Source organism: Ammodytes marinus (genome assembly GCF_949987685.1).
Source record: "Ammodytes marinus genome assembly, chromosome: 18".
Taxonomy (NCBI): domain Eukaryota; kingdom Metazoa; phylum Chordata; class Actinopteri; order Uranoscopiformes; family Ammodytidae; genus Ammodytes; species Ammodytes marinus.
Window position 1 is genome coordinate 20,531,199 of NC_137222.1, and position 27,297 is coordinate 20,558,495.

At 43.6% G+C, this 27,297-nt stretch overlaps 1 protein-coding gene across 1 annotated transcript; it reads right to left on the minus strand.

The window, feature by feature from the left end:
* Positions 1-27,297, minus strand: tprn (taperin). The gene is made up of 4 exons (XM_080047227.1): positions 24,992-27,297; positions 6,000-6,201; positions 3,827-3,951; positions 1-3,249 (listed from the first exon to the last, which is right to left on the minus strand). Exons 1-4 carry the CDS (start codon positions 27,149-27,151, stop codon positions 3,187-3,189), a joined length of 2,550 nt encoding a protein of 849 aa, XP_079903353.1. The 5' UTR covers positions 27,152-27,297; the 3' UTR covers positions 1-3,186.

Consider the following 27,297-nt stretch of genomic DNA (forward strand, 5'->3'; position numbering starts at 1 on the left):
GTAAAAAGGGGGATGGGAACAAGATGGAGCTTCTAAAACAGAGTTGCTAGCTACAGTGGTGGCTAACACAAACTGCTCACTTTGCAACAGGAGTAGACAGATAGGCTGAGCTAAGAGGCCGCATGTGCACTTCACAAGTCAAGTCATGTGTCTCTGTGTTATGGTAATGGCCGTCGGAAATGTTCTCGCTGGTTTCGTTTAGGACCGTCAAGGGAGATTCCCACAATTCCCTCTACTTTTCTGATCCTTCGGTTCACAGAAAAAGGCAGAGAGCTGAAGATTCCCAGTGGATAGTCTGGTCCACTTTGGGGTTGTGTTCTCGAATGCAGCAGCTACTACAGATTGGATCCACAGGCATTCGACCACAGCAGGTCGAGTGAAGCCACACCATATTGACCACACCATTGTGCCTGGGGTGTTTAAGCTCCTTAATTTAGACTAGATGTTTTTGCTGACTGTTTTCAAATGCATGCTATACAGTTTTGGGTAGTTCCAACTGTTTCCAGCAGCCATTGGTTTCCATTCATTTCCTCATGGTATGAAAATGTACGAGTGGACTCTACTAACGTGTTTGAGTTGTGAAATCCAAGACAGTGAACATTTTAGTCCATTACATCATAGTTAGCCTACATTACGGTAATGCATGGTTATATCTTTTAAGAGCAGATTGATTTGAAAAGTCTACTTTGTACATTATTGAGCTGGATATTGTACTTCAATGAAGAATGCTTGCTCAGTTTCCTCTTTTTCTTTTATTATAAAATGTCTTTTAATCAAAAAAGTATGATTTTGGGACGGGAAAAGATATTTGAATGATACAGCCCTACTGCATCTTAATGCAATGGTAATGGGACCTAATGTTCACTGCAATGTCCTGTAGATTCTCATGCTATATGGAATTTCATGGAAACAAATGGGTATATTTAATGGTTTAAACTATTACATTCAAACTTCTAAACACCAGTAGCAAGGCGTGAGGGGGACCCGTCAGGTCAATTGGCCAATAATTGCATGTAGAAAAAGTGGGATTGTTTGGGGGAGGTAACTTCAGGGCTGAGATAAAGCCCTTGGCCTGTGAAGAGACCTTCATTTGGGTAAGATATGTGTTCACAGCGACATGGTCAACAATCATATGACTTGTGATGCAAGGCTGTGGCAAACAGAGTTAAAAAAATAGAAAGAAAAAAAAGTTGACATGGCATTTATCGGCAGTGCATTCATGGTGTACAAGTGAAGAGTTCTATTCCAAAATGCTAATTCATTTATTTTGATTTAGAAATGGTAAAATCAATACTTGCAGTCTAAAACAGTTTGAATCCAAGAGCAACCAAGAGCTCAAAACTTGTCCATACAATCAGTGGTTTTGTAATAGCAGGCCGGCGTCAATAGTCCTTTTAGAAACAAAACTCTTCAACTAGACCTCTTGTTCTTTTTAGGCGCACATTTCTGTCGCCTGCTCTGAGGTGCAAAACAAAGCTTAAAAGCATGACAGTGCAAACACATTAAACATCCAGGACTCCAGACCAAAACAGATCAGTTCTAAATTCATCAGTCAATAGACATAACGTCTCATCTCCCAACTGCAAAAAATCCAACTCGGAAAAAAAACTAATTCCATCTGACATGAAAAAGACGACAAGGACAGGGTTTAAGAAACACATCTTATGAAAACATGGTGGGAGCTGTACAACAATACTGGCCACAGGGTGGATCCCATCAGGGCGCGTTAAGAATGAATGTGTGAGGCCCTTACAGCAACACTTTGAATCCGTTGGCATTATGAGTTTAAAAAAAATCATCTGGAAAAAAATTGGTTGCATTCTTGTATATAAAAAAAATCTTAATTAAAAAAAATTACACTTTTTTTTCAACACACTCAATCTTGCATTCACTCTCGCGACAACACACTCTATATTACGAATGATCATGATCATTGTTTCCTTCATTATTTCAATGGACCGGCTTTCTTTCTCTGCGGAATGTGAAAGTACATGAGGTCAGACTTGAAAAAACACACAAGACAACAAAAACAGAAAATAATAATCGTCCGGTGGGGCTGTTTGTTGCAACAGTCCCGGTCAACACCAGCAAATTTGTCCTTACAAAAACATAGTCTTTTGTACAGGAGCAGGTCTCAGACATGCAAACTTCATCTTTTAAGCATCGAATAAATACACGAGAAGCCAGAAAAAACAAGGAGTAGGTCTTAACAGTATTTCGATAAAAACGTGACACGGATACCTTGATAAGAGAAGGCTATACAGACACATTCTACAGTATGATGATTCTCGTTTGTCACCAGCAATACGGACATATACAGACAATATTGGCCAAGGTCACTTTTTTCAAGCCGCTCAATCAGGAAAACAAAGAGTTTGCTGCTGATTAACAGCACTCTTCTGTGGGGTGCATATTATGTTCCCTCCCTCCCATTTCACAAAAGAAGGGAGTTCACCTTGAAGTTTGCTCACCATTCAGACTCTTCTTCTTCTACTCAACCAACCACCGTCGCAGCAGCTTCAACACAGCATAGTTTGCCAGAAAGAAAATAAAACTTACAAAAACTAAAAAGGCATACAGAGAAGCTTTACAGTGGTAGAGAGCCTTGGCTGGAACCAATACATGCAGGTACAAAAACAACAATAAACCAACAAAAAAAAAACGACTACAATTGTGGCACCCATTCACCTAGTATTTTTTGTTTTCTGTTTTCATGTGTTTTGAGTCTGCCGGCGATCTACACAAGCGGACGCGTAAGAGAACGTCCTAATGACGGCTTCTCCATGCTAACACTGAACTGGGGACACCGTGGCGTTTTACCTACACGTTGGGCACTGGCGGCTTCCTGTTCTCTTTCTTTTTTTTAAGGGAATTTTGGTCACAGATCAACTGTCCAGGATCGAAAAAGGGGGCAAAGACAGTCCAGCTGCTTTTTGGATTTGTTTGCGTCAGGTAAGGTGGGGAAATCGAAATACCAAACACTTTAGCAGGAAAGAAGCTCTTCTGCTTTGATATGCAGTTGATAACGTGGCGTGCAGTGGAACCGTGGCAGGATAATCAGCCCCTCCCCCAAACTAAAGTAAATAACCATTGTGTTTCCTGTTGGCATCAGGAAGATGTGCTTAGAGACGGCTGGAGTGTAGAGCTGGAGGCAGTCTGGTCCCACAGGTGTGATGCTACAGCTGATCAGAAGTAAAGAGCCGGCTCGCTGCTGTAGTCAGATAGAGAGGAGCTGTCTGCCGGGGTGAGCTGAGGAGAACAGAGAAAGGGTTCAACTTCATGTGCTCGGCAATCTTAAGCAAACTTGTGGTCTTGTTTTTCTGCTAATGATGTGTACAGTATCAGTATCAGTGTCAGTTTGCTACACCTACGATATACTCTTAAGACTGTATTTTTAGAATTGGGACTTTTTGTCTGTTTTGATTAGTTACTGCTTTCTCAAATGGGAAAAAGGTAGAAATGGGGTAAAAAATGCATTTAAAAAAAAATGTGGTGGGTAAAGTAGGATCAATTTAAAGTCCTGTTATCCCCATGTGACCAAGGAGGAAATGTGAAACATTCTGCCTTTCATTCATTTTCAGTAACAGTATATACTATAGACCTTTTTTACTGCTATAATGGATGTAAATTAAGACCTGAAAATATTACAAAATAAAAGCATATTTTAATAGTCTGTATAACTAATCAATAACACATCTAAAATGTAAGGAAGTAGGGGAAAAACAGAATCAACACTGGCAGATAAATGAAGACTGGAGATTTTAACTGGGACCCGATGTTCCACTTTAATCAGTTAGTGTTCTCTCTCTCTCTCTCTCTCTCTCACCATAACTTCCTCTGTCATCTGTGTGGGTTGGCTAGTGGTTTCTTCCTGGTAAACAATGTCTTCATGTTTGTGCTCCTGCCAGGCGCTAAAGTCCACCGAGTGCTTGGGAACGTAGCTGGAAAGGTCTGCAGACAATAAAAAGTCAACACATGTTACTAAAATGTCAATAACCTTTGTTGCACCATGTGCTGTTGCCACTGTAAAGGCTTAATTCATTGTTATTTATAATCTCATAAACAGTTTTTATGAATGTTTGAAGTAGTTAAAAGTGGGCTAATGGAAACAGACCACCACACCTCTCTTTTATTTTTTATTGCAGCTCAGAATTTGTCCAGTAGGGGTCTCTGTCATCATACTTAATATTTATACCATACTCATCAGGGCAGTGATGCTGTTGTATTAAAGAAGATAAGGCCTGATCACACAACTTTGTATTTTTATCAGGAGAATGAAACAGTTTGTTTAGCTTCCATCTAACTTTTCTTTCAGGTAAATTAATCACACTTCCCTTTCTATTATCTTTGCTATTTCCTAAACAACCTTCCACACACACGATTGTTTTTGGGGGTCTGCAACAAACAACTTAGCTTCTTGCATTATTTCATAACATATTGATATCATTATAAATTCCCTCTTATATTTGGTTCATGTCTTTTTTTTTTCTTCGATAACTGTCCAACACAAAGAGGAAAAGAGGACCCACGTCTGGACTCAGAGGCTCAATGAAAAAGGTTGGCTGACACATGAAGACACTTAAGAGATAGACTCACAAATGGCTTCAAAATCAACTTAGAAGCATCTGTGAAGCTATGGATGTGTTAACCGCTTCACAGGGCCAGTGTTATAGGATGGGCTGTCAGATGTAAAACGATTAGAAATAACATAATACAGTCTTCCACCGCCTCACTATTCTTTTTAATTTGGTCATCAATGGCCCATCGCGGGAAGTGCTGACAAGCAGATCTTCACTTCATCCCTCATAAGAACCAGAGGAGATTTCATTAGCCTATTAAAATACAGAACGTCGGACACAGTTCAATACGTGGCTCCATTTATATCTACTACACCATATCCATCACAGTGCTTCCTACACAAGGCCAGATGAATGTCCACTTTATATAAGTAACATGCTCTCTAGTAACATCTTAGTTCTTGTTCGCCTGTGCTTACTAATACAGACAACTGTCCTCCTTTAACTTTTTTTCTCAGGCTAATGCTTCTGATTTGACTTCCTCATTATGCATTCCCTTTTTCTTGATCTCACGCGTAGACAGAAAATCATTTTGCTGACTCTGCTGTTACGTAAGTGCTACATTGATTCACTCAATTACATGGTTTGTATTCATTTCCATTTAAAAAGACACTCTCACTGGGGGGCCACGATGGAAAGGGTTTCATCCTCTGAGGAGCATTTATGCATTAAGAGCATTCAGTGACAATCCGGCTGGCAAAGTTAGAAATGTTGACCTAATGGTTTCTTAACAGCCAGGGTTTGAGGGTCACCAGCCAAACATTAAAGGGCTCTGGTCCCCATGAATTTCAACTGTTAGCATTTAGAGGTACAGTGTGTAATATAGGAATATTAAGGCATCATCTAGTGGTCAGATTCTAGATTGCACCGCTCCCTTGCTAACCCCTCCCTTTGGGAGAATTTACAGAAGCTACGATGGCCTTCAAAGACTACAAGCTAGTTGCTAAAGAAAATGGCATCATCCACCACTGCCCCAAGTCTTTCCACAATATCAAGTGATGAATTGAAGTTGTATTTGGTTAGTTAATCTATAGTACTTCTTCTTTGTCTTCCAACAGGTGCATTTCCCCAGGACAACATTTATATACTGTATAAAAACAAGTAAGGCTGTTAAGTTTGTCCGTTCTATGCTACTGCAGAAACATGGCAGAGCAACATTATGACAACGATTATTATGAGTATTATATTCCATTTCTACTGAGTCTGTTTTGGAAAATGCCCATTCCCTTTACACACTGTGCCTTTAAAGAGAGAATAGATTTGAGCAGACCATGGGGATCATCCTTTGCATCTTCCCTATCGGCAGGACATTTGGCCAGTAGATGTGTAGTTGACACACACATTGCAAAGCTACAAGTGGCCCTAAAAACTTGCATGTTCATCACAAAAACACAACATAACTGCCATTTGCAGTTGCCTCACCGTTGCCGTTGTTGGTGTGCGTGGGCGAGTTGGGGAACCCGGCCCGGGGTATGTGGATCCGTCCCACCATGCTCGGCTGTTCGTCTGACATGGGCCCGTCTGGCTTCTCCTCCTCGTCCTCATCCCCGCTGTCCCACACGCTGCTCTCTGACGGATACTCGTACGTGCTCCTCAGGCTGGACTCGTTGAAAGAGATCTGGAGCTGCACAAGACACAGACGGAAGGCAAGACACATTAGAATAAGGTGTTTTTTCTCTGATTTAGCAGGATTGTGTAAGTGTTTTTTCCCAATGAATACATTCAAAATAATAACACAAAGGAACACGTTATGTAAATGCCAACATGTATTCCATCGATGCATGAGTAACTGATTTCCCTTGCCTCCATATTTCATTTTCACTCCACTGGCACCATGATGAAAGACACCAGTCACACTGCAGAATATTTTGGTTGTTGTCGGTAGCTTGGGAAGGTGCCTGTTTGGAGTGAGTATTAGATTTGTTTTTTCTATCTAGCTGGCCGAAAAACAAGAAAAAAGGGACAATAAAGTATGGCAGTGTACTGATGGGAACTATAAGCCACTTTGGTCGGTTTACACAGGGCCAGCTCTGGCGTTTTAGGGACCGTTGCAAGATTCAATCCCCACCCCATTTCGACTAGTGTGCACAACGACAGTTTACTTAAGATAAAGCATTCAAAACTTGGTATAATCTCTTTGACAAAATAGTCTTGAAACAAGCTACATTAACTCAAGTTTTATCAGGCTATAACAGCAGATGGCATTTGCTCAGTTCTACATTTAGTATATCTATACAGTATATAAATCACATATACGAGCTCCTGCTATCACGACTGAAGTTCCATACCCAGGTCACATGATGACAACTGGGCCAAATTCCACAATCAAACCAAGTTTATGGTAAAACATAATTGTTGATTACAGAAGAATGAATGAAAGACTAAGCATGAGTGAGTTAGTTAGATCTGTTTGGGTGGCCACTGGGAGCTGGCACTAGTATGGATTCTGCAGACCAGCTATTGGTTCACAAGCCAGGCAACACAGCAGCCACTGTTGACTGTTTGTTTGCTGACCAAACTTTACAGGCATCGGACCAGATTTAACAGTATCTTATCAGATATCTTCTCATTTCAAAACACAGAGTTGAACATCGCACCCACTGACATCACTCTCTTTCAAGACTGACGCATTTTATGAGCCCTGTACACATTAACAGGTTACGTGTTCCTTATTGCTCCGTAATATAACCATCTATACTGAGCGTGGTCATGTGTCTGTGCCCTCTGTCTAACACTGTTACTGCAGCAATGCCAACTGTAGCTTGATGTGAACTAACTTCCCTCATAACTTATTCAACAGATCTTTTAATTGAGATGGTTGGAGAGCCAGCTGCAGTTTGTTTAGGCACGTCTGCTGCTTGGTGTACTGTACTTTGCTTGTGTCCTCTCTAAGTGGGACAGGTGGCAGCCTCACAGGAGCTCCAGGGCCTGTGATTGATTGTCTCAGGGCGTTCGCTGTAAGGCACGTCTTTTTGGCCACGCTTCAGCGGTCCGCAAACATGGATTGGTGGGGCGAGACGGTGCCAATGCACTGTGCTGCCCGACGTTATCTGACTGCACGACCAGAGATTTCAAGTCTTAGCAGTCTAAAGCTGTCAGTGAGCACACTTACTGGCATCTATTGTGTTCTCCAAGGAGACATCTCACGGCTTTAGAAGAAGAATGTGACAGGGTTTTTCTGAGAGGTGACTGATACAATATACAGTTCAGGATGTCGTTTATGTTGCTGTAGTTTGAAATGTTCAGCATTTGACAAGTTTCTCTGGCACCAAATGAAACGGTGAAAAAACACATCTGTCCATCAGTTTGTCTCTGTTGTTGTTATAGTCTTCACATAGTCACAAACTCAACGGATGTGGTTTAAGACTGACAGCAAAACCACAAATGGTGTATAATTAGTCACCATATGTAGTCTGGCCACCTGTAGTCGTTGCAAACTCAAAAAAAGGTTTACATTTTTTTCCCTCCGGAGTTGCCATGGAGATGACAGCCGAGACACACACACACACACACAGAGACACACACACACACAGAGACACACACACACACACACACACACACACACACACACACACACACACACACACACACACACACACACACACACACACACACACACACACACACACACACACACACACACACCAGGTTTGTCCGTCAGCTGACTACTCTTAACGCTGTACCTGGCTCCATCTACTCTGCACGTCGTGATCTAAATCTGCCTCTAATCTCCATCACAAGGCCGTGAGCCAGCAACACCACCTCCTCCAACTTAACACCAGTCACCAGGGTTTTCACAGCACTTCCCCTCAATTCAAAATATCATGCTTCTGGATAGTTCAATGGAGAGAAAACCAACCAAATGTAGTTTGACTCTTCTAGAGTCTGACGCACAAAATCCTTATTGTGCATGATACAATGTATGACAGGTATCAGGTTCTGATATGATTACTGACTAGGAGTTTAGACTAGAGGATAAGGATAACAAAAGACAATAGTTTAATAATTGATAGGTTTTATATTGCGCTTTATTGCCTAGGCACTCAAAGACACTTTACATTTCCTGGTTCAATTCGTTCACACTCAGTCATACCGGTGGTGGTAAACTACGAGAGTAGCCACAGCTGCCCTGGGGCAGACTGACGGAAGCGTGGCTGCCATTCAGCGCCAACGGCCCCTCCGACCACCACCTCAAACATACAGCAATCATACACATTCACACAAGGCAAGGTGGGTGAAGTGTCTTGCCCAAGGACACAACAACCATGACACAGGTGGCCGGGCGGGGATTGAACCGCCAACCCTTGGATCGTTGGCCGACCCGCTTAACCACCTGAGCCACAGTCGCCCCAAAAGATGCAGGTTGGGTGTCAAGGATCAAGACCTTTAGATTGTGGAAAAGGATCACTTGATTTTGAAAGGAGAATGTGTAGAATAAGATTGAGTTGAGGTTCTAGAGATGTAGGGATTCAGGTGTATGCATTAATTCAGAGGTTCCACACACGAGTTGATTTGATTTAAAAGAAGGCAAATAAGAGACTGAAACAAAGTATACCGATTCAGGATGAGGGTCTTTTAAGCTCAGGACTGTACATTGAAGCCAAGGTTCAAAAGACGAACGGCTATGGATCTATAGATTGAGGACAAACAGCCATAGATTGAGGGTTAGAGTTTACAGATTAAAGACAAGCATCTACGGAGCACCACCCTCAGCCACTCACAGATGTCTCTGTTTGGACTGCAGGGAACGTTTGAGCATTCATGGAGATGATCAGGTTCAAACATATATGGAGATACATTCATTGAATCATCTCCTCCACTGGACCTTCCTGATACCATTTAACAATTGTTATCTGATTAGGGCTTATCACAATAGGTAATTATGTCCACGTGTACTGTACTATCCACTGTATGGTACTTAGTCCATCTTTTTATCATCAATGTTTCAACTTTTAATAGTTCTATAGTTCTTAGTATTTCAAAACAGCAGAAGTTCAATGCTACATACAGGCTTGTTCTTCAAGGAGAATGTGATGGTTGGAGACACGAGGGAAACATTCAAACTTCCATCCAATTATTTCTGTCAGTATCTGATTCTGTTTCAATTTTGACAGTTTATCAAAAACACAACTGGATATTTTTCCAGCCTTTTCAACATTAGCCCTCCCTCACAGTCATAACAAAATCCACAAAACAAATCAAAGTCTGCATATAGATACAAGCTCTGACACTTTGTTGCAATCTCTAAGGGCCCCACAGTCCCCGGCATTTCCTATTTTTAGCCCCAAAACAATCTTATTTTACTTCCCGTGGTAAATCATACCCCACAAAAAGTTTCCTTGCTAAACAGGCGTCCTGTCTTAGAGGAAGTGTCTCCGGATGCCAAAAGCGAGTCCATCAATAAATCAGGCAAGAAGCCGCAGGGCTCGCTTCCTCTTTCGGCTTCTTTCACTTTTCTTTTTGTCTAGCAGCACTCTCCTCACATGAGACTCTTCTGCAGTGCCTCAGTCCTTGTCCCCTGGCTGACTTTACCTTTTGGCTGTTAAGCTACAGCATTAAACCAACTTAGAGGAGAGGGAAGAGGGATACAACATTTTGAGATAACCGCACTGCGATCCCTAAATACAATATATATGCGCATCTCTTTCCATCTCAAAGTGATTTGTCCTCAGGCTGTTGGAAGGTCCAAAAGGGGCCTGACTCGGCCCTGCTGTCCTTCATATTCACCGCGGGGAGCTCAGACAGGAGGCCACAGCACTGACAGGCCAGCAACTGACTAATAATTTAGGGTTTTAATTTATATTTATAAAAGGCTGACTGTGTGTCACAGACAGTACATGTGTGCAAGAGGCTTCTGGTGTCAGCTGGCGGTCAAATAAAATGATTGGAAAATGTGTTGCTGATTTGATCTGAAATCTGGCAGAGGAGAATCTTATTGAGTAGGTGACCTCCAACTCTGTGACCTTTAGGAAAACACACTTTCTGTAGACATTGTGTTGGTATTATTATCAAAACAGGTAAAGTCATGTAGAAAGTCTTCCAATAGGACTAGTTTTCAAATCGAGTGCTTCAAGTGTGGCTGTACTCCTTTCAATATATTGATTCAGGACTAGAGCATACGAGTTCATTAACCTGTTTATATTACTAGCAAAGTTACTTATTGACGGTTGACCTGAGCTAAAAAGAACTGCATTATAGTGTGTGCCCGGTTAAAAGCAAAAGGGAACTGTGTAGGACTAAACAAACCTACACTTCTCAAAGTGAAATTAAATCTGGAGAGCATTTGATTAGCTAAGACTCAGTAATGTTCAGAATCCCTCATTAACCCCTACACGTTTCTTTCTTGACTTTTCAAATTTCTATATATTGTGTATAAAACATGAGTTAAGAGTAAGGAACAAGAAGAGGAAATGGGAGGGAAGATTTCTTGTGACATTTCAGAGTCATTTCAGCTCTGTGCTAGATTGTTTTGCTTGCTCTGAAGACAAATGAAGGGTTTTGAAGCTGAACCCAAAATGAAAAAGACTTGTTAGTTCTGTGACTGTCAGGCCTACTCCTGCTGACATATATATTCCATCAGTTCCTTGTTTTAACCACAGCTTCGTCAGTGCTTTCTATTGTCGTTTGCATGTCGTGTGAGAGGCACAAAGGGACATGGAGAGAGAGAGGGAGAGAGAGAGAGAGAGAGAGAGAGAGAGAGAGAGAGAGAGAGAGGAAGAAGGAGAGAATCGGCAGATGAGATCATGTCTTCATTTATGTGCCTCGGCCAATGGGCGCGATGGGGAGCACTGCCAGGAATGTTTTCCAGGCCACCCGGCATGGAGTGTCCTCGTTTGGAGGAAAAGTGGTTCTATTGAATGGACACACACACACACACACACACACACACACACACACACACACACACACACACACACACACACACACACACACACACACACACACACACACACACACACACACACACACACACACACACACACACACACACACACACACACACACACACACACACACACACACACACACACACACACACACACACACACACACACACACACACACACACACACACACACACACACACACACACACACACACACACACACACACACAGCAGATTTCCTGGCTGTGCTGATGGGGTTGAACTTGAAAGCTGCTGAGTAACTGTGGAGCTGCAACACAATAGCGTTTCAGCGTCATGTGAGCGTTTGGGTCTAGAGGATGTGCCTCTATTGCGTGTGTGTTAGTGAGTGAGTGAGTGAGTGAGTGAGTGAGTGAGTGAGTGAGTGAGTGAGTGAGTGAGTGAGTGAGTGAGTGAGTGAGTGAGTGGGTGAGTTTGAGTGTGTGTGTGTACATGTACAGGCATCTATTTGAGGACCAGTTTTAGCTTTTAACCATATGAGTGAGGACATTTTTTGAAAGTGAGGACATTTTGCCTGGTCCTCACTTCTTCAAAGGTCTGTCTGAGGGCAAAGACTAGGTTTTTCGGGTACAGGATAGAATTAGGTTTGGGTTAGCGTGAGGGTTTGGGTTAAGCATTTAGTTTGGAAGGTTAAGGTAAGGGGCTAGGGAATGCATTATGTTATTGAGTGTCCTCACAAAGATAGAAGTACAAGAATGTGTGTTGTGTGTTTTGTGTGTGTGTGTGTGTGTGTGTGTGTGTGTGTGTGTGTGTGTGTGTGTGTGTGTGTGTGTGTGTGTGTGTGTGGTGTGTGCCTATATTTATCCCAGCAGGTGGCAGCGGGTGTGGCGGGTGCCGTCAATTTGGCATTGGATGTGCACCTGATCGTATACAGTATGTGCAGAGAACATCTGATGCCTCTGGAACGTGCAATAAGGTAAATTATATCAATATGTCTGCCAAAACATTTAACTTAACACGCCACATTGACGTCCTTTGGAGGGACTAACACTGTGTACCTGGCTGCTTGGTGGAGACTGAGCAGGTGCCTGACAGTGATAAGAGCTAATCTCTTGCCATGTAGATAATATTAGAACAGCAACATATGAAGAGCTGCATTAGCCCCTGAACAGAGGGATAATAAAAGCCTACATGTACTCGAACAAAGAGAGGGATAATAAAGCCTATGGACTCAAACAAAGCATGTCATGGAACCTCTCCACTGTGACGTGTGCAGGACCTCGGTTATGGAAATGAAGTGTTGGGTGCATTGCTTAGGATCACATGAAGAAAATGTGCACGTCACAGTTCAATATCTTTATACAGTTTCAGACCGTGACCTGATTGCTTATTGAAGCACCTGGCTCGTTTGCTGCTGTGTGTCAACGCCACGTGTTGTATCATGTTAATTGATCTAGATTTAAACCATAGCTAATGACAGGCCGTGATATACGTTCATTATATTAAAGCTAAGGGGCGTTGTTCATCCGCCGCAAGGCTTGATTTGAGCGATACCTTTTATAAATGTATAACTTTTAGGCATACATTCTGTTTTATCTCTCTCTCTCTCTCTCTCTCTAGCTTCTTCCGGTATGCTTCTGTCCATAGCAAATAATGAATGAGGCATTGTTGTGTCCCTTTTTTGGTTAGGGGCTAGAGGGGGTGGGTGGGTGTAACAGTGTATTTGGTAGTTATAAGAAGAAATATTACAGGCAAAGAGATACAACATACTGCTGAGCTGATATGATAAAAGTTGTAACCTGATGAAAAGTACTATTCAACCACAAAGCCATAAAGAATGATATGAAGTATTAAGCCTTCCATTGATCGGTGTTGAAGAAGCAAACATAGGAAGGATGTTAATGAAAGAGTCCAGGTGACACGGCGATATGATACTACCGAAACACACTAGTTAAATGACCCCTCAGTTAAAAGTCCAAAAGAAAGTTTCACACTTAACCTGACATTTGTAGTGGTCAGGACAGTTTTTAAATACTACACTTCTGTACAGACTTCAAGACCAAAACAATCAAGCACAAATCACTTAAAATGCCTCGCCTACTGCATATAAGAAGAATGAAGTTCTGACTGAAATGCAGCCGAGGTCATTTCAAATCATTAATTTATAGTGGTGCAGCATAGTGATCGTGACACTAAATATGAGTAATATGCTGAATGCAAAGAGCACCCTCCCAGTAAGACACACCCTAGAAGCAGCTTGCCTTACAATGGAGACTGGAAACTAAATAACTTGTTGGGTGCAGGGATTCAATAGTACTATGTCCAGCTTTAGCCTAAAATAACAGACCTCATAGGCTCTCAGTGACCCATACTATTTCTGTGAAAAAGGTCGGTGCATGCCACAGCACACCTACTGAAAACACCTAAGGCTGTAATCCATTCCGTAGATTCAGGTCAATGATGGTACACGCTCATGTGTAGGTGTTTCAGATTGTATCATCCAATGGGAGAGGTCAAATCAGGGCAGCGTTAATGTGGAAGTGCTACAACCGCCAATGATCGAGTACCACTTAAACTGTGGAAACTGGTTTCCTGCGTGTAGGTGGCTGGTGATCACAGTTCTGGCTGGCGTGGGCAGCAGGCAGTGCAAAATAGGGTAAATCTATATTTACACTGCTATGTCTCAAGACTGTGTGAGTCACTGCAGTAATAGTATGACCTTTGCATCCGTGGGTGAGCACTAGTGTGTGTGTGTGTGTGTGTGTGTGTGTGTGTGTGTGTGTGTGTGTGTGTGTGTGTGTGTGTGTGTGTGTGTGTGTTCGTTCGTGTGTCTCCCTGGGCTATCAGGGTTGGATTATCTGACTGATTAGAAATGGATTGTAGAGGAGACAAGTGCTTTCACAATCTCGTCTGTGTGAACGAGTGCCCAGATAGATCTTTTTGAGCATTATTTAGTCCCATCTAAGAACACTTTGGCTGGTAAAAATGAGCTGGCACAGACTACCATAACTGCACACATTGTAAGGTGACCCCAGCAGGGTGGAGAACCAAAGCTATCAGCAATGCACACATCGTCATTGTGGGAGCGTTTATCATCTAAAAGCTCTCTTCTGGATTGTCCAGTAGAGGCATAGATGGTCGGGTGTGTCTCTGAACAGCCACAATCAGGACAAAGGACGGGACAGGATCAGGATGGAGGATATTCTCTGGAGATCTGTGTCGGCTCAGAATCACTTTGTTAACGGTACTTTTTATCTTTTATTTCTTAACCTTAAGTTAATGAAATCATCTTGTTTGGATGAAACTATGGCTACTCTTTTGGGTGATCCTCTATAACTCTTTTAATGTGTCCAAGTGCCTGGGTTTCAGGAGTCAATATTTGGGACTTTTTCTACACAGAAGAACTAAAAATGGATCCCCATCAGGCTTTGTCTTCAGTTTTTAAAAGCCTAAAGGTTGAAAGAAAAGCAAATGGGTGCGTCTCACATTGATCATTCCTTCATATGGTGGTGAATGGGAGTGTACAGTGAGGGGGATTTTGGGGCGGCGGTAAGGCTATTGTTAGATCGATTTGACTGATTGCCTGATAAACAAATGCATGTTTGCTTAGTTACTTTGAACACGGCACTGTCAAGCTAGCATTAGCATTTAGCTTGGGCACAGGTGTCTGTGCCAAAGTACAGCCTCGCAGAGTCACTGGAAAGGTTGTCGAATCTTCAGATTTTTTTCAAAGCTGTAGTGTGAAACTTTTTCATGTAAATTAATGTTGTTAACATTCAAGCCATCGCCAAACAAGTTGACACAATATTGATTAAGCCCATCAGCTCCACAAAACTCTCTCTGTATTTCTCAGTGTGGCAGCGTTTAAAAACCTGTGCTGTCCCCTAGACTGTCGCAGGAGCTCAGAAAACGCCAAGAAGCGGCCAAGAATATTTCATTTGTTGAATCTACTGCTAAGAAAAAATATGAAAATACAGCAGAAGGTATCAAATCCATGCGAGATCACCGAAGGCTAACTTCATTGTAAATGCTCCGGCAGTATTGTTGTAATTCCTTTAGAATTCCTCATGGAGGCAACAGATGGTACGCACTATAGCTTTATGTCTCAAACATCAAAATTGCTACAATCTATTAGAAAATAAATCAAGTATCTCTCAGGTTCTAATGAAAACCTACAAGTAAGAGATTATCCATGAGTAGGTTAAATGTAAAGAGAGGTGAACGAATGAAAACAGAAACATGTTTCGGAGGCTTTTACAACCCTGTACTTAAATGACTTGCCCTGGGCCTCATGAAAACACACCAGTCCTCTCTTCAACATCAGAGGGCTGAACTGTCTGGGTCCCCACCCATAGACACACTGATTTGGGTTTGCAGATTATAGAACGTGCTCACCGTGTAGCCCCCCCATACATCTTTATTAGACCATCTTCACAGTCAAAGCGCTCCAGATAACAACTAGCCGCCAATTACTAAATCTAGAACATCCACGCTGATGTCACAATGTGCTGTGTGTGTGTGTGGGAGAAAGACAGACGTAGTGAGTGTGCGTCCTTATCCCAGAATCCTAATGACAGGATAGAATAGCCGTGGCTCGTGTTGCCCCGGCGACAGGCGCCATGGATATGTGACAGGGGGGAAACGGGAGAGCGGAGGGTGGAGACAGGCAGTCGGAGAGGGACAGACAGGGCGGTGAGACAGACAGCTTATGATAGAGTAGAAATGGGAAAAGAATGGTATCCAAGGGCATGGAGTATTTGCACGATAACAGATGAAAAAAAACATTCAGGTAACATGCAGAGAGAGCATTTGAATAAAATTTACATTACGCACAAAAGTCTTTTGCATTTATAATCGAGGAGAGACAACGGGGTGTTTCTTCAGTCATCGAGGCAGCTGTTTATTAACATTTCCTCTCCCGATTGTCAATTAATGCAAAGAAAAGGAATCCAGGTCCAAGAAGATGGTGGGAAACAGACAAACAAAAACACAACGGGTATTACAAGCCAGCAGATTGTACCTGCCTCGTTCACCCGCCCACTTTTGTTTCTTTTTATAGACTTTCAAAAAGCCCTGTCGTTTAACATCCTCTGCTTTCAGTCCCTTTCTCTAGTCACTCATGCACTCTTAAAGGACACACACACACACACTGAATTAAACATGACTAAGATAGTGTGGCTTTTGCTGGCTGAATTCTAATTACACCAACTTTGCAGGGCTGCACATGTGCCTGAGGACTGTATGGGAAACCTGCGAGTGTGTGTGTGTGTGTTCCTACGTGGGTGTTTATGCAGAAATTAGGCATGGATCTGTGTGTGTGTGTGTGTGTGTGTGTGTGTGTGTGTGTGTGTGTGTGTGTGTGTGTGTGTGTGTGTGTGTGTGTGTGTGTGTGTGTGTGTGTGTGTGTGTGTGTGTGTGTGTGTGTGTGTGTGTGTGTGTGTGTGTGTGTGTGTGTGTGTGTGTGTGTGTGTTTGAGAAAGAAAGAGAGAGACCATGTGTTCACATCCTGCACCCACAGAGCTATCGGAATAAATGACAAGCGTGTGAAGAGGAAACCATATTTGCATCGCCAGGTATAATTAAAAACAGGACTATATCCTTTTGCATGCACTATTAACGGACAAAGACATTTTGATGTTTTTTTTAAGTTGCTGGAGCGGTGTCTGGTGAAGGCTTCTGTCCTTCACTACAAAGTTTATCTTTCTTACAATCTTTCTCCAGGCAAGTGATGCAACTGTTCTGAACAGGAGCACAGGAAGTGAGGTAAGAGGCACAACAAGTTGGGTCCCAAACGTGGTCGCTCTATTGTATAAAGTCCATTCAACTTACATTTTGGTAAGTCATGCTTTCACTCCAGCAGTAAGATCACATGTTCCTCTGATCGCAGAGCAAACTGTCTGACCTCTTGCGTTTATAAAACCTTTTCTAATCTCTAAAAGGACAAGCAGGCTTGCTGATAGGTTCACTTATCCACATTTAAATTGTTGAAAAACCTTCTTGTGGCGAAAAACAAGAGCAGTGTCATGGGGAAACAATTTAAAATTAAAGGAACTCTATTTCTTAAATTATAATACAATCCATAGCATCTCTTCTATTTTTTTAAAAAGATTTTTTTTTTTGCATTTTTATGCTTTAATAGTTATGGAAAGACAGAAAATAAATGGGGCAGAGAGGGGAATGACATGCAGAGAACGACTTGGGCCGGAATCGAATCTGCACTCTGCTGCTTCTGAGGACTGAGTCTCTATGGGCGGGCGCTCTAACCACTACACCACGAGCACCCCCACTCTCTCATTTAACTTCTTATAAGAAGAATGGTAAACCAATTTATATGTTTTATTACCAACAGATCAAATGAGTAAATAAGTGTAATGGGAAATGAATTGTCTGTAGTAGACAAAGCCGCAGAGAAGTATCGCATGTCTTCGTAGAACTGTGAGAAACATTTTTGCATCTTTTGGCTCACTGTTGTGGTTGAGTCTTTCGGCTCTCATCAGTTTTGTTTTCAGTCATAACAGCTTGCGGTTTACAAAGCATACGAAAACTCAACTAAACCTACTGTAAATTATATAAAACCAATTTAAAACGTGATTGGATATTGGTCTTACTTAGGAAGCCAGAATCAATTCTACAAATCAATGCTAATGCCGGATGTTTAGACACTGTTTGCCAACACAGTAGCCTTCACAAGTTTAAAAAGGTGATAATGCTGTGTTTAAATATTTTTCTGCTGCCAGAAAATGTTGATTAATGCCAATTAAAGATGTTAGCATTATAATCAAACTGTATCCAATACCAATTTCAGACATCATAAAAAGGTGCCTGAAAATGTTAAAAACTGTGAGTGAGGGAAAACTTGTAACAAATCAGCCTCAAAAATTGAACTAAAACCCATAATCTTAATCGTTTTGCATATTTCAACTCCACACTCTCTCCACACTATCAGGAGCTTTGGTTTCTGTGTTTATAAGTCTTAATTACAGGGTTAACCCATCAGAGTTAACATGGTATTGCCTTGGACTTCTGGGATGTTAAGTTACTCTAAAAATACACTGTCCCAGGGTTATTTTTCTTGGTTTCTTAGGCACTAAATATTTTAGAGATACAACTCAAGTACTACACACTCCTAATCTGAAGCATTTCTCCTGTCGCTTCACCTCAGCCTCAATAAAAAGGGAAAAAAAGAACTCAAGATAGGAGATAGACGGCAGCCGGCTGTTATTTTGAAAAAAATAAAAAGTTTAAAAAAAAAGCTAGGGTGGCTTTTCAGGAAGTGTAAGGGAGGAGAGATGGGGAATGGCCGGGTGGTAAATTATTAAACACAATGGACTTTCACACCTGTAGCCCGGGCGCACAATGTAAATGTAGGAGTGTGTCCTTTCATTGGCCTTCCTGTGTTACGGAGAGCTTTTAACCATTTAGGTTTGGGTATTTTTAACTCACTGTGTGTGTTCGCGTGACATTTTGCCAAGAGACTAGGAAAACAGCGTCCTCTAAACACTTCACATTCGTCCTTCACATACATGGACAGGGGCGGAGGGACTGTAACGCTGCAAAAACATGAGTGTAGACTAGGAGGGAAGTCCAGCCTTTTCTATTTAGGGAGGAGCAGCTCTAGCTTATAACTTTCTTGCTGCACCAATGCATGACATCAATACATAGTGTCAATACTAAGCACTGTAGTGGGTAGTACCGTTATACACATAGTTCGGTTTATTTAGTCCAAGAGGAAACAAATGATCAGTCAGTGTTTGCTTATTGTTCAGTCAAGACCTTATATCCCAAATAAAGCCAAGATGACTAGAAATGATGTCATATTTTGTCAAGTAGCTCAACCATTGGACTGTTATGGGGACAGTGCTACGTGGACCCATGTGAGGAAACTCATTGACTTACAGTTGTTTATCTTCTCTGGCGTCATAAAGAGCTCAGAGAGTGATTATGAGTTATTTGTTGAGACTGCAACTGGACTCGCTTTGTGGTGAATGCACCTGCTGGTGTGTGCTACCCATAGACTATATATAAAAGAGGTGCTACCATGGTTACCAATTCATCTCGCATCAACCTTTATACAGACTGCTTAGGGCAGTAATATCCAACAATGTTTGTTCCGACGTCATCGATGTTCAAGAATCCATTCCATAGAGGGGATCATGGACATGTGCAATAGTTTCTGGTGGATATGTGGCTTCACATGTTAACTGTTAATACTAGGCCACGTCTATGTTTGTTGGGTCTGCATTATACACTGAAATCACTGGATATTTCAACCAGTTATCTATCACTTTTAGATATAGATCTACTAGTCTCAACATTGGTTGTTAGGGTTTGTTGACTCAGGTCACCCTGAAGCATGTTCTTTGCAGTAACCTTATTCTAGCTGGATGGTTTAGATTAGAGTTATGGTAGCAAGTATACCACACCCACGTTTTATCATAGACGTGTTGGTTTTTGTCTTAGGCACTTAGAGATAGTATATACATCTTTGTTTTTCATCTGTTATATTTTTCTAATGTGGGTGAGTGGAAAGAAATCTCTGGAACAAACCTCCCAGTGGATAAGTTCCTAATTAGTTCCCATGATCCTCAGATAGTACTCCAGCTTTTGAATGAATGCTTCAAATCACACTTCTACTATCATTGACTCCTGGGATTAGTCTGCTATTCACACCCAGCAGCTTGATTGAGAGCTTTTACAGAAGCCTAAATGAACAGACCAAATAAGGGCAACCCCATTAGAGTTTGATTGTTATACATGCACCAAAGAGTGGTCAGGGGTAAAAGCACCATAAAATCAATTCAATCAAGCTGATGTGAATTTAACAGATTAAGTTAACACAAAAGCCCAAATTGATTTAGACTTAAAGTAGTCATCTGAATAACTCTAAGTTTCAGTAACAGCAAGAGCCCCATCACCCAACCTAATCATTGGCTTAACAGTGTGGTCATCTTAATGAAATCACAGAAATGACTATCAATGGAGAAAGACAGATAAATGGATTAAAGGTGGAGTCAGTGATTCTGGAGATCGCTTCTTGTCAAAACAATTTTTGTCAAAATCAGTGAATCTCTTCATAATCTGCTACTATGTCCATACTGCTTTTGCTGAAAAAACAATCTTGTGTAATACACAGCCTAGGCTGGTAAACAACATAGGGTATGTAAAAAAAGAGGACCCACTTTAGCTAGCAACATGTCTGCAAACAGAGACTAGGCTGTGTATTTTAACACTGGATTTTGTTTTCAGGGCACACATTACAGACAGGTAGCGGATTCAGAGATATTCACTGAATTTGAAAAAAAGGGATTTTGACAACAATCATTCTCCAGAATTGCTGACTCCACCTTTAACTGTCTTCCTCTTTAATTTTCTAGATGCTGCGCTGACACATGTGTCCATCACTAGTTGCCCATCATAACTGGTCACAGGGAACAGGGACTTCAAAAGAAAAGCACTCCGTCCCTTTGGAGTCTTGCTGCCAGCTGTATCTCCCCCTCAACAAAGAGTGTTGGTCATCGTCTACCACAGAAAAATCAAAACTATCTGTCAATATTGCCTGGCTCTGAGTCAAGAGAGCCCAGTCCAATCAAACTGCAGAAGAAGCCTCAACCAGTCCTACATGGCCTCTGTATTTCACTTGAAAAAAAAGCGTGAGCAGATTTTATGCAAATGTGGAGGAGTGATGCGCCACAAGAAGCTGCACTTGACCTACATACATAGCTCTTCTACAATTCCTTCCGCAATAGAGAGGAGGAGGAGATCACAGGGAAGCTGGTAGCAAGGGGACGGGACCGTATTAACCACCACCACCGCACAAGAATAAAGCAGTGCAGTGTGGGTAGAGGAGGAAAAAAAACTACAAAGCAGAGTGGTGCTAGTGGAGCGCTAGAGACTAGGGTGCAGGAGGAGAATCTGCTGCTGGATATGGTCCAGCGTTCAGCACTCATATAAGTCTTGTTGGAAAAGCTACAGGGAAGAGTTGATGATCTGCTTTGGTTAAGTTCTCAGTTTGTGATGTGCGTATATGGAACATTCTTTTTCAGTCCAGTTCCTTGTTAAAAAAAAAGAAAATGAAAAAAGTATGGGTTTGTCGGAAAAACTGCACTGCAGAAAAACCCAATCCCAGACCAGAACTCTGAGCCCATGCCATTCTCAGAGGTTTGCCCGCACACAGCAGCGGCGCTGAACTAAAATTCCACACAAATTATACAGGACAGGCCACGCCAAGCTTCGTTGCTTTCGTAATTGCCTGCGCACTCAGCCCTGCCCAGAAAAGAAAAGAAAGAAAGAAAAAAAAATCTGGGCTCTGATGATGATGACCTCAAAGAGCGAGATTCACAACAAAAGGAGAAAATGTTTGGCTGGGTAGTGACAAGGACAAAAGACAGGATGTGTTCATCGTGTCTCATGGCCACGGTCCCTGGGTTTAGTCTGACAATAAACTCATACAAGATCCCAACCCGGGCCGCATGGGTCACAGTCACACTCATTCACACAAGTCAGCATCCAACCCTTTATCCGTCATTATAAAGTCATGATCTGCGGGCAGGCATCATTCTAACCCACAGAAATGTACTTTTTCTATTCCAGTGTAGAACCCCGAGTTTCTGTCGATCCCAAAAATACGACGACGCTGCATTGCAAAGGAAATGTGGGGAAAATGCTGCTCAGCACGTCTGAAAATCCCCATTAAAAGTGACGCTGCAGCAATAAAATACATTTGGCACGGCTGGTCTTGAGTGTTTACTGCCTGCTGAGGACGGGTAAGGTTTGCAATGTTTCGATACTACTGCCAAATTATGACAGCTGAGAGAGTTTCAGTTTCAGTCCCAATGCCCCAAACAATACCTTTTACAATACTTTATCCTTGACAAATATGATCAAGCTTCTCTACAAAATATTTTTATTTATTTAAAGAGGACCTCGATGCTTTCTCAACTTGTATGACCTATAAACGTTGTTATAATGATGTATAGTCATGTTTAACAATACTAAAGTCTCAAGTAATGACTTAGATGCATTTAGACGTATTCCCTGCTGACCGTCTGGGGTGACTGTGCAAAGCGCTAAACACTAGGGCAGCCGGTCGCGATTCACTTGTTCAAATTTCCGGGATTCATTACGAAAAGAATCCGGATTTTTCCATGTATGGTAATGCTGCAACGTGCTCAGGCACGCTCCGGCCAAGCCCCCACCTGCCTGCTCGAATCTGCCCGCGCGCCGCTGAAAGTCTTCCGGAAGGTAACCCATCACAACGGAGTGGGGTTGGCAGGAGGGGGGCGAGGGGGCGGAGAAGGACGAAGCCTAGTGTTGACAGGGAATGCTGAATGCGCCCAGATGAGAGGAAGAGCTTCCCGTAAATCTACATGGCTTTTTGTGCTGTGATTCGTATCAGGTTGCTCTATAGGAGTCATTAATAAGAAATTAAGCCCAGAAAAGTAGTATAATAGGAGATCTTTGACAAAACGAGCCAAAGTCAAATGGTTGACAAAAAAACTTTTGTCTATAGTAAAATGGCCAAGCTACTCTCTGCTACTCTTCTGTGTATTTGCTGCACACTGCTTCCTCTTGGTAGAATGGAGAGTAGCCTGAGCGTGTTGCCCTGATTGTAAGACATAGATGGATTTACTGGGTGCAGAGGATTACAGCAGAGCAGGTCAAGGATAACAGGAGTCCAAGAGGCTGAGACAGCTGGCCTACATTGAGGAGCTGCCAATTTAACATTCAGCACTGCAGGCGATGTGGTGCTTTGTAGATTACAAAGGGTAGGACTAGCGATGTAAGTGAAGTGAACACATCCTGAAAATGTGCAAGTTGGTTTAGAACAGTTCCACTTTGGCAGACAGAGTGCAGCAGACCTAATAGGAAAAGGGTAAGGGGATGACATGCGCCTGGCCCTGGACTGGACTCAAACACAGGATGCTGTGGCCACACGCTCCACACCCTTAGCATCCGAAGCACCGCCACACTCTAAATAAACTGTGATATGATAGGTAGGTGCACAAATAAATTGAGAAAATCAAAGACTCAGGCTAAGATCAAGAGCAACACAAACACTGCCATGCTGCAAACACTGATCCAGACAACAACAATCTGAAGGGAGCCTGCAGCAACTCAAACAAATATTAATTAGAAGCATTCTCAGATATTTAAATCATTCTCAACAGGGATGAAACAGGGAAAATTTGCGGCCAGACCTTGGCCAAGCAAGAACAAGATATCTCATTATAACTCAAAGAAAACTGTCATGCCCAAAACCTAAACTCTTTGACTATCATTTCATTATGATTTAGGACAGTCCTAGGCTTAAACTAAAAAACACAGATGAATTGTAAGAGATAACAATACATTTGTTCCCTTAAGACGTCTAGGAAAGGTCAGAAATGGCCCTCGAATCCTCCTGAGCCAAATCCCCAACAACTGAATACAGCCTTGATGAGATTGTTCCGTCAATAGGCTTGGAGGGCCCACCTAACCCAATAATACGCCCTGCGACAAATAACATGAGGGACAGCGATCCCCAGGAAGAGAAAGCCCTGTTCCAAGTGGCTGTGTAAACACATGCTTCTAATCCATCGGGTAGCTAGGAGCAGGTCAAGTGATGGAGCTGTGGAGGTTTTAGAGTGGCAGACAGACTCACACACTCACACACACCGTGACAGAAATAACTGAGGGTAAACCGTAGGGTGGAAATGCTGAAAGCTCAGTGGAGTACACAACGGGTTTGGTTAAAAAACAGGAAAACAAAAAGGGAGCCTTTTCCTGTGCAGCGCCTGATGACTACATTAGAGGAAACTTAAATTATCCCCCAGGGAAGATTTGGCAACATTTTATGCATATGATTATAAGCACACAATAATATCCCTACTCAACTGTGCTGCAGTGTTGACATCTCTATTTTTATTTTAGGGCTGTGATTACAGATTATTTTTATTGCTGATACATCTGTTGTGTGTGTGTGTGTTTGTGTTTTGATTAGCTATTTTATTGGTCAGTTTTTCAAAAGTCAGAAAGAATTCAAAAACGCCCATCACAAACTCCAAGAGACTGAAACAAATCAGGCGTGATACACAGACTATGCTCAGTACACTGGTACACTAATAGTATGTAAACTAAGTGGCCCACCGTAGGTATAGCAACATGCCCATTTACAGAGCCTAGGCTGTGTACTATGATTTGTTGTTTTCAGTCACACAGACAGTACAGAGAGGTAGCAGACTGTGGGGAGATATTCACTGATTTTGACAAAAGTGATTTTGACAACAAGTGTTCTCCAGAATCAATGACTCCACCTTTAAACGCAAAGGAGATTCAGTTACCAGTGACAAAAGAGAGAAAAACAGCCCCTCCTAACACGTAAGAAGCTTAAACCAGCTACTTTGTGGCCATGTTTCATAAATGACTTCAATTATTACTTGGTATTCAAACAATCTTGGTATTCACCTAATCTTTTCAGCACCGGTCTGTGTGACCTCTACATGTTCACAGTCCACTTGTAAAAACCTGTCAACAAAGCCATAAAGCCTGTACGAATAATATTTTCTCTCACCTTCTTGCCTGTGGAGCCCGTCTTGATGAGGCAGGACTTGTCGAGGGAGAGGTACCCGCCGATGACCTCTATCTCCTCCACGGCCGGGTAGCGTTTCTTCAGCAGGGAACCCAAGTGAGAGTAGGGGGCCTGCGGGGGTGTGGACCCCACACTGGAGGCTTCCTGTGGGGGCTCAGGTGAGCCCGGCTGGGGGGCCGACTCAGACTCCCCTGCCCTACGCCTGGGCACCACAGTGAAGGTGTTGCCCTTTTTTCTCTGCGCTGCGGGGCTTGGAACAGGTAAACGCTGCGAGGGCTCCACTTCAATATCGTCAATATTTGTCACTGGCAAATGATCCGCAGGAGGTTTTATGGGAACCTGGGATGGGGTAGGAGACTCCGAGGGAAGCGGGGAGAAGGAGGGTGAGGTTGGGACAGAGGTGGGTGAAGACAGGGAGGGCGGGGACGAGGGAACTGGGGTTGGAGTAGGAGTTGGAGACAAACGTTCTGAGGAGGGGGAATTTGTAGGACTTGTGGTAACAGGAGAGGGTTCAGGCTTGGATGGCCTCGCCCACCTCTCCACATCCTTCTCCTGAACTTTCTCCTCGCTCCTCTTTGAGGTGGTTGTCAGGGTGGGCTTAGGGGAATGAGGGGTTGGCACTCCTCCTGGCGTGGGTACCTCTGCTGCTCTGTGAGAGGGGAAAGAAGACTTGACTGGGCTGGTCGGTGGCGGGGTCACTGTTGCAGGTGAGGCAACAGGACGGCGCTTAGGGATCACCGTGAAGGAGTTTCTGGACTGCAGGCGCAGGTTGGCGAGGGCCCTTGCCTGGGTGTCCTCGTCAGGAATCCGGGCGATGTCCGGCTTCGGGGAGGGACGGATCTCGAAGTCTGACGAGGAGCGGGACACCTTGGAGGAGAGGGAGTTTGAGGGGGACTGGGTGTGGGAGCGGAGGGTCTCCACAGAGCTTGGCACCTTGGGTTTGGTTGGCCCCTCGACGACATCTTCCCGGTCTCTCTCTCTGACACTGGGCTTGGTCTGCCCCCTGTCCAGCTCATCTCTGTGGGGGGTTTCACTAGGGCCATCAAAGCGCTGACGGTAAGAAGACACAGACTGTGGGGGCTCGGAGGAGGAGACAGAGGGCTGTGGCTTTGGTTTGGAAGACCAGGGACTCAGGAAGACAGGCGACGTTGGCTGGCTGCTGACTGACGATGGGCCCGGCCTGGGCTTTGGCACCAGATCTGGCTGTGGCTTGGACCAGAACCTGCTTGGCCTGCCGCTGCTGCTGGCACTACAATCCAGGTCCAGCAGGTTTTCCGTGCTGTGGGACTTCTTCTGCAGCTTCCCGTAGTTGCTGTCAAACTTCTGCAGCATCCGGCTGACCCTGCCTTGACCCTCGCCCGTCTCATAGGATGGCAGCTCATGATCAGGGCGGCCCAGGGTGCTCAAGTTCTCCTCGCTCTTGCTTAACGTGGTGTCATAAATCACCACTTCCTTGGCCCTTATCTCGGTAACAGCACTCCCTCTCCGGTCCAGGAGGTCGTTCAGAGAGCTGTAACTACTCACGCCGTTCTGCTGCCATTTGGAGCCACTGTTTAACCCTCCAGCTTCCGGAAAGTAATCCGGGTCCGACTCAATGATAATAATATTGTCTGCGCGGATAGTCCGTATGCCGGGTACGCTGCCATAGAGCTCCAGGATATGCTGCACCGGACGGGCGGCGTTCTCTCGGTCGTGTCGCCTCCTCCGCTCCTTCTCCAGCTTGATGAACGGGTTCTCTTCTAACGGGCCCAGGCTTTCCTGTAACACCAGGCTCTCGTGTCTGATGTCCTCCCTCGAACTCGTCCTCTCCTCGGACGTCGCCGGTGGCTCTTTGTTGTTACCGAAGTGTTGGTTGGCTGTGGTGATGGTGTAGTTACGCCCGGACCCACCGCCGCCCGTCGGTCCACTGTCACCCTGGGGTACGCTGCTGCTGCTACCGCTATTCCCATTAACATTTCCCGTTAGCTCGCCGTTCGTCCGCTGCGGGCCCGCACTACTGGGGCTCGTCTCACCTGCTGCGCCTCCAGACCCGCCGCCCTTCGCTTTCCTCCTCTCCAGGATCTCTCGCTTCCAGGCCGGCATCCTCGGGCTCTCTTGGCCGGGCTCTTGGAGGAGCACGCGCACCTCTCCTCCGCCAGACATTGTGGAGGGCTTGTTTTGGCCGAGGAGGAGAGAGGCAGGCTCGGAGGCGCTTCTGCCGCGGTCCGGTACGGCTATAAAACCTGTATCCGGCTCTCCTAGTGTGCTGTACCTGCTATCACCGCACACTCACACACATCCCTACAGTC